This window comes from Paramormyrops kingsleyae, unplaced genomic scaffold, assembly GCF_048594095.1.
Source record: "Paramormyrops kingsleyae isolate MSU_618 unplaced genomic scaffold, PKINGS_0.4 ups51, whole genome shotgun sequence".
NCBI classification, from domain to species: Eukaryota; Metazoa; Chordata; class Actinopteri; order Osteoglossiformes; family Mormyridae; genus Paramormyrops; species Paramormyrops kingsleyae.
In genome coordinates, this window is record NW_027325989.1 from 103,927 (window position 1) to 112,307 (window position 8,381).

At 45.5% G+C, this 8,381-nt stretch overlaps 1 protein-coding gene across 2 annotated transcripts; it reads right to left on the reverse strand.

The window, feature by feature from the left end:
• Positions 1-4,585: 4,585 nt before the first annotated feature.
• Positions 4,586-8,013, reverse strand: LOC140586395 (uncharacterized). 2 transcript variants are annotated; one of them, XM_072708248.1, is made up of 3 exons: positions 7,927-8,013; positions 6,695-7,278; positions 4,586-5,952 (listed from the first exon to the last, which is right to left on the reverse strand). In XM_072708248.1, the coding sequence occupies exons 1-3, from the start codon at positions 7,935-7,937 to the stop codon at positions 5,612-5,614; spliced, it is 936 nt and encodes a 311-aa protein (XP_072564349.1). In that variant the 5' UTR covers positions 7,938-8,013; the 3' UTR covers positions 4,586-5,611. The 2 variants fall into 2 exon arrangements, with proteins under 2 accessions (XP_072564349.1, XP_072564347.1); XM_072708246.1 differs by having other exon boundaries at positions 4,586-6,010.
• Positions 8,014-8,381: the final 368 nt, after the last annotated feature.

Here is an 8,381-nt window from a genome sequence, read left to right on the forward strand (position 1 = left end):
AAGCCAAACAGACACCGACACACACACACTGATCAACATTAAAAGCACTGGCAAGTGAATATGCAAAATATGTAAAAAATAAAGTAAATAAATAAATAAATAAATTGATTATCTCATAACAATGGCAGTACAATATGTATGTGTGTGTGTGTGTGTGTGTGTGTAAATCCCTCATCCTACTGCCTTGAATGAGAGGATTTTTGTCACTCTATCTGGTGTTTTTTTTTTTTATCATTCCAATTTTTTATGAGTATGTCAATTTATTCCTCATAATGTCGCATCATTGTTTGCTATTTCTGGTTTGATTAGTGCTTTTAAAAACACAAATTTCCACTTATGCTACTGTAATAAATGGAACTATTTGTTCAATTAATGTTTTCTAGGGTCCTAATTTAAAGTATCACACAGAATCAAGGACTAAATTTGAAGACACAGATGCAGCAGCCACAGATTTCCACATGTGCTCCGTCAACAACTTGAGATACTGCTGTTCCTACGGTAAGATGATGTTCTGTCTGCGAGGGAGCTTGGAGCAGCAAAAACAAGGACCGGCATCATTACCGCAAAGATCATTACCGGGCGCACACACGCCCACACACACAAGCCAATTTAGAGACACTAATTTACCTAAGTACACCTCTTTCAATCTTGGGAGTAAAACAGAGGATCCAGAGAAAATTCATATAACACTAGGAGAACATGCAAACCTCACACACAGAGCAAAAGTGATCTTTGACTCCCAGCCCCCAAAGGTGTGATGTAACTTATGTGTCCTGAGCCTCTGTGCCGTCCAGACCCGAAAAATCACCCAACCATCAGTTTGTTTGTACTGGGCAGAGTCACCTGGGGCTCGTGCCAAGCAGCACAGGGCACAAGGCTGGGGTACATCCTGGGCAGGATGCTAGTCCATCACAGGTCATATACACACACACTCATACACTATGGGAAATTGTAGATGCACCAATTAGCCTAAACAATGTCTGCAGGAAAACATTCATGCATACACCGAGCAGCAGGGGCATTGCTAGAGATTGTGGGCCCCATGAAGGCATATCATATTGGGCCCCCCAGTCCAGACCAATCCAGCTATTCTCCCAATTTTTTAGGCCGCCTGTCATTCAGGGGCCCTTGGAATCATTGTAACTTTCCCCTGCCATTACGGCACCCCTGCCAAGGAGTGATGAGATTCAAAGCCCCAAACCCATCGGTGACAGACAACAGGGCCACCAGCTAAGCCTCCATGACACCCTACTTTCAAGTCAATACATACTTAAAAGTGTTGAAGTTTAAATGACCATGTGATAATTTCAATTATATTATATTGGGGTCAAAATGACCCCATATTAGTTTCATCATATTAACACAATTCATGTTTAATTGAAGTTACTGAAAACTACCAGCATTAAAGGATGTCAAACAAGCTTTTAAGTAATAATGTGGATAGTATTGGTAGGATAAGGGAAAACACACACACGCACACAGGTATTATTTTTCTAAACACACAGGTATTTTTTTTTTAAATAATAATTTTATATTATTTTTTTAATCAATCAGCATACCCTATACTGGTATAAACAATGAAATGACAAATGCCTTATATGGAGGGCCCTCTGTGATGTCAACAGAACAGAATTCCGGAACTGGTCAGTGATGTCATCGAAGGAAGATTTTTCTATATAAGAAGCAATTGCACCTTCACATTTCATTCTTAGAGACTCTCTCAAAGGAAGCACTGGTGAAAGAGAATCTGAGCTATATCGTTTGCATAATTTCATTATGGGTTTAAGTTGCACAAAGGTGCAGGGCCCTAAACAAAAAAATGTTCAGGGCCCAAAAAAGAAAGGCACTCTTCTCAGGTTCTGGAAGAAGCTGAGGAGGACTACGCCAAGAGATACAGACACTGCTACCATGGCTGAAGGCGGCATTGAGATGGCTAGTGATTGCCCTGCTGCCAAACAAGATGGTAACGTACAGCAGGAGAGCAGCCCACTTGACAAGGCTGGCTCAGACATGGCAATGGATGACAGAAAGCAGGAGAGCAGCCCTCTGGACGAGGCAGGCTCAGACATGGCAATGGATGACAGACAGCAGGAGAGCAGCCCTCTGGACGAGGCTGGCTCAGACCTGGAACTAGACGACGGACAGCAGGAGAGCAGCCCTCTGGACGAGGCTGGCTCAGACCTGGAACTAGACGACGGACAGCAGGAGAGCAGCCCTCTGGACGAGGCTGGCTCAGACCTGGAACTAGACGACGGACAGCAGGAGAGCAGCCCTCTGGACGAGGCTGGCTCAGACCTGGAACTAGACGACGGACAGCAGGAGAGCAGCCCTCTGGACGAGGCTGGCTCAGACCTGGAACTAGATGACGGACAGCAGGAGAGCAGCCCTCTGGACGAGGCTGGCTCAGACCTGGAACTAGATGATGGACAGCAGGAGAGCAGCCCTCTGGACGAGGCAGGCTCAGACATGGCAATGGATGACGGACAGCAGGAGAGCAGCCCTCTAGATGAGGCTGGCTCATGCTGGAAAAAGGTGACAGACAGCAGGAGAGCAGCCCTCTGGATGAGGCTGCCTCAGACATGGCAATGGATGACGGACAGCAGGAGAGCAGCCCTCAGGACGAGGCTGGCTCTGACATGGCAATGGATGACTGACAGCAGGAGAGTAGCCCTCTGGATGAGGCTGGCTCATGCTGGACAAACTGTTTTCCAGCAAGCTCACAGAATATATATTTTTTCATAATCATTTTTATATTTGTTTTGAAGAATAAAATATAGTTATTAAGGAACTGTGTGTGGTTTATCTGTTAAACTGACCACTGAACTTTAACATAAACAGAGGAAACATCACATAATGCTATAATCACAAATAACACAAATGCTTCGTCATGAAGCCCTGGGTTTCATCACAAGCGACGCTCTCTGTGAGCGAGTGGAGTCTTTGGCTATGTAGCCGTTCGTGATGGTGTCTGTATCTCATGGCCTGCTGTTCCCTTGCACGCTGCTCTTCCAGTGTAGGTATTGAGGCACTGAGGTTGTCTGTCAGGTGGATGAGGTGAGTAGAGTTGCACCACCTCTTCCAGTAGCTGCTCCAGGACCCTCCCAGGTAGAGCTCAGCCTGACAAATGGTCAGTGTTAGGGTGTACTCACATTTGGCCCGGTTGCCTTATATCATGCCTGAGCATGATTGTTCCCCCCTCCACACTCCCCAACTCGCCTGTGCCCACATTGCGCTTAACGTTCCAGGTCTGAGCATGCTTTCATCATCACTGTGCAATGTTTTGTTTTGAAAAAAATGAAGGAAGAAAAGTGCTATTGCACAGCACAATGGAGCTCATGATTACTGTCCTAATTTTATGGCTGATTTGGAGTCATTTTGGGCACGCAGACACATGGCCATCATATAGAGCCATGCTAGTATGCCACACAGGCATTTTTATTTATTCGTGCTACACATATAAGAAGATAGACCCATATTTTACCAAATATTTATTTTTTTTTGAGTTTTTGTGAGTTGCATCAAGTTTTTCCTGGATACTCTTGTCAGCCCAAATTTCCAGCAAACACTGTCCCTCTGCTGTATAGCAAAGTCACTCATTGTCACCATGTCTGTTAAATATTTGTTGCTGCCCAATCTGTACTCATCCCTTTTTTCCACAATGCAGTTTTGAGGGGAATAAAAGAAAATTTGGAAGAGATTATGGCTGAGGTGGGAGGGGTCGGCATGATCTCGCCAGGTCGCCTTTTTGTTCTTGGGGCAGATAGTGAATCACTGAGGTTGAGGCTGCAGCCAATGAGCTTCTCTGCTGCTTGGACGATGCCCTGCAGCCTCCGGATGTCTTATATAAAATATTTAATATTAATTGTTGTGTCTATCATTAGGAGAACAGCGATACTGAATGGGCAGTCTTAAGTTCACCACTACATTTTAACACCACGTTCCAGATCTACAATAACATAACCTGAATGTATTATTTTACAAACGACCATTTCAACAGGGTGGCGCGGTGGTTAGTGCTGCTGCCTCACAGCGAGAAGGTCCTGGGTTTGGTCCTGGGTCCTATCTGTGTAGAGTTTGCACGCTGTTCGTGTGAGTTTTCACTGGGGGCTCCAGTTTCCTCCCACAGTCCAAAAGTGTGCAGGATAGGTTGATTGATTAGTCTAAACTGGCCCTGTAGTTGTGTGTGCGTGTGCCCTGAGGTGTGTTGGCAACTGCCCAGGGTTGGTCCCTGTCTGTGCCCATTGTTCCTGGGATAGACTCCCTGTGACCTTGGTTGGGATAAAGTAGTTTCAGAAGATGGATGGATGGACAACCATTCTGTTGAATGTATTTCATTATTCTAATTTCAGTTCCAATAATGACTTTACCTTAAGAAGAACAGTGTTCTTTACTTTTTAATCATTTTCCCACTTTTTGCTGCTGTTCTCAAGACGATGACAATAATGATAAACTGAGGTAAGCCTTCAGCAGCATTTACAATAGTATGGTGTCCAGCTAGCAGCATTTACCTGGTCACACTGTAATGGTGTCACGTCGAGGGCAAGGACAGAGGCTAAGACAGGCATGGAGGAAAAGCAAAAGGGGCTTTATTAAAGAAAACTACACTACAGGAAGGGCAAAGGAAACAGACCACAAGGGGTCCAAACAGGTTAGGGAGGATCAGGCAAGAACACTAGACACAGGACACACTGGGGAGCACATGCAGGCAGCAACATCAATGACTGGACTGAGGATCGCAGGACTGAAGGACACTTTTTACAGGACATGTGAGGGAGCAGATGGGACAGCGGGGAAGACAGCAGGCTATACGTACACTAAGATGGGAGACACAGTGGAAGAGGGCAGGACAAGACACCAGATGGGCACTGCTGCGGGACAAGGGCGCAGAGACCGAACACCATTAGGGGACGAGACAGACCAGGATAGGCAGGGGCAACACCAGCACAGGGCACTCTGGGGGCAAGATGGGACACCACTAGGAGAACTGGGGACAGACTAGGGACAACCAGGATGATAGAACGTACATCACACAGCAGGACAGGTCCACAGACGAGTGATAACACGGGACAAGAAACATTTCGTGTGGATTACAGGAGCCGGGGAAGACGAGAACGGCCGTTAACGGGGCCAGATAGAGGACACAAGCGGGGCAAAGGGCCATATGGACTGCTGACCCGACAGGACAAGACCACGCAGGAGTAAAGAAATGGATCACGATCGGGTAAGAGAGAACTAGGACCAAGACGAAAACACAACAGAACACCATAGAGACACACTGGGTACACAGCAGGGCAAACATGATGCTCAGACAGGGGCACCGCACTAACAGGAACCAAACACGGGCAAGAAACCAGAAAAGACAGGGAACGCAGGGCACAACTGACACACAGACTAACACAGGGTGGACAGCTGAAGAACAGACAGACAAGGGAGAACCATGGGCCCAGGAGGAGTCAAGGTGGGACAGGGCACTGGGGCAGGAACTGAGGCAGGGTAAGCGAACAAACATGGGGGCGCTACAGGGTGAGCTGGAAATGGGCTTTGGGAGAACAAAGGTGGGACAGGACCTTGGGGCAAAAACTTATCTGAGGCAGGAGGGGACAGGACTGAGCTAGGGGGTCTGCTGGTCCCCAGAAAGCAGGGCGTTGACCCTGGGACACGAGCCCCTGCTGGGTCTCGGGAGGCCAGTAGGGCCAGATCGAGCCAAGGGGAAGGCAGGGTTGGGGCCGAGAGGCACTGTGGGCATCGCCAGGATGGTAAGGCAGTGGGGCGCTGTCGGGACCATAGGGCGGGGAGGGACACCGTCGGTACCACAAGCCTGGGACCTGAGGGTGAAGGGGAACCTGCAGGGCAAGGACATGGACGGGGGCAGGAACAGGAACCAGAGAAACCGGAGCGGTGGCCACGGATGGTGGCTTTTCCCAAGGACAGTGGGCTGGAAACGTCTTGGACCTGGAGTGAAGATAGAAACAGAGGAAGGGAAAAAGCAGAGGGTGTGGGGGGAACAAGACTGCAAGACAAGTTAAAGTTTATGGGAACACAGGTGACCTGTACAACATGCCATCCATGAGGGATAGGGTGCTTAATAAATAAACAATAAATAAAACACAAATACATAACAGGGCTAATCATTTTTATGTGTGTGCAGTTTAAACAAAATGAAATCAAATTAAATTACCTGGAGATTTTGGAAATTCTGGAATTCTGAAAATTAATACTTTAAAGAGCAGTTTACAAATCTACTTAGAAATATACATTTTTTTCTTAATAAACGTTAAACATTATTATGAAACATTCCACATATCTCAAAATTTATCATACTTGATTTATTATCTTAGATACTGTTTCAATTATTTAATGTTTCCTAAACAGCAGCAGCAGAACCACAACTTCATCTTTTTCGTATTTTGGCTCTTCTCTATGTAATGAGCTCTACACGCTCAACTTTTATATTAATTCCCCACCACTTCTACCTCTTCTATCTCTACCTGACCCACATCTATCTCTACACCGCCAGTTTCCTCCTGACCTCCTTCTCTATTTATAATCTCAACTAGTACATCATTTACTATAATTTCCAATATGGTTACATCACTCACCATGTCCGCACCCTCAATAATTACCTCCCCTACTTCTACCCCCACAATCTCAACATTTACATCCCCAGAATTTACTTCTGCAAGCCCAAACTCACACACTTGGACTTGCACAGCCTCCACCTTCACATTTCCTTTCGTATCCTCTGCCTTCAGGGAAATTATCCCCCCCTCCACCTTAACCACCTTCACATTCACCCCCACCTCACTTTGCTTCCCCTTGCTTCCATTTTGCATTTTATTAATGCCTACATTCAGGTCTGCGGCCTCCACCTGTACACTGGAGGTCACCCCCACATGTTTTTCCCTCTCTGCCAGCTCCACCTTTTCCCCACTAATCGCACCCTTTACCTCATCTATCCCCTGAGTGCTCCTATTCTTCCTGACCTTCTTCTTTTTCTGAAGGTAGTACGTCTTATAAATTTCCCACTCTTCAGATGTCAGGCCGTAATTGCTCTGAAGAGTCTCAGAGCCTTTCATGCTCATACCCTCCCCTCCCTTACACCAGTCAGTCACACCTCCCAGTCCCCCCATAACCTCCCCAGTCTGGACAGTGGGGGGTGTCGCTGGTGAGTACTCCTCCAAACCTTCCTTACCTCCCCAGTCGATCACCTCGTCCCACAGGTCCCAGGCTCCCCAGTACTGGTCGTTGGTCCAGGAAACAGCTCTCGCAATTCTCATTCTGGTGAATAAATAAGAACTAATAATTAACTAGCCATATGTGATACTCGCAAAGCCAAACTAGGCACGGTATTTTTTCAACTTCTTTCCTAAATGCTATTCATCAAGAATGCCTATGGAAAGAGATGGAGCCTTCATTAGCTGCTCGTGGCGTCGAGGCTACTCCGGCAGTAACGACCGAATTGCTAAAACTGCTTCACAATACAGTAAAGCTTGCGAAATTATGACGCTGCTTCGATACGCTATAACATCACCATGATACCGAACCTAGCAAAAAGTTAATCTTACTTCAAGAACATGGGACATTTAAAAAGTAAACGTATAGGCGATCTTTTCAGAATAACATCTTCAGATGAAATGCATTATCACAGGCCGGATGAGTATAACCAATCATATCAACCATAAGACTTATTGTTTTTAAGTTTAACACAAATATATTCTCTTACCATTTAAATGTAAACAACCATATTTAGAATAATGGCCACAGCATCTACAGTTTAAACAACTAATTATATATATATTTCAACGATATTGTGCCGCAAAATTTGCATGTACTATATCAGGACATAAAAATAAATATAGAATTAAATATGCTAACAAAACATAATCTGAAGAAATAGCAAGAAACATAAGAAGAGATGCTGCTCACCTCTGCGCCATCTCTCTGTCAGAAAGTTTGTCTTTAAACTGCAATTATTTTGTTTCTAAGTAAACCACCGAGAGTTTTAATTGGTCGAATAGTATGAAGATATGTATTGACATTATGTTCAACGAATGAAAACAAAGAATTTTTTGTCAGGGCGGGACGAATTTGAAGCTAGTCCAATCAGGAGTAGTATCTTCAGTTTGTGCTTACTGTAGCTGGGCGTGATTGGATATCTAGCCGCCTTTCAGTCCCCAAATCATATATCTACTTGTCAATAGGAAACCACGCAGCTCTGTCTATAATGTCTGTCTGTAATTTTTTTTATGACATTATGTTTTTGCTAGGCAGCATTACGGTAATGCGTAATACCACTGTATTGGGGGTGTACCGCCGCTGTATTTCCATAGCTGGTTGACGCAATTAGCATTTTTGCGACTTTGGTAGGGCGACGTCAACTC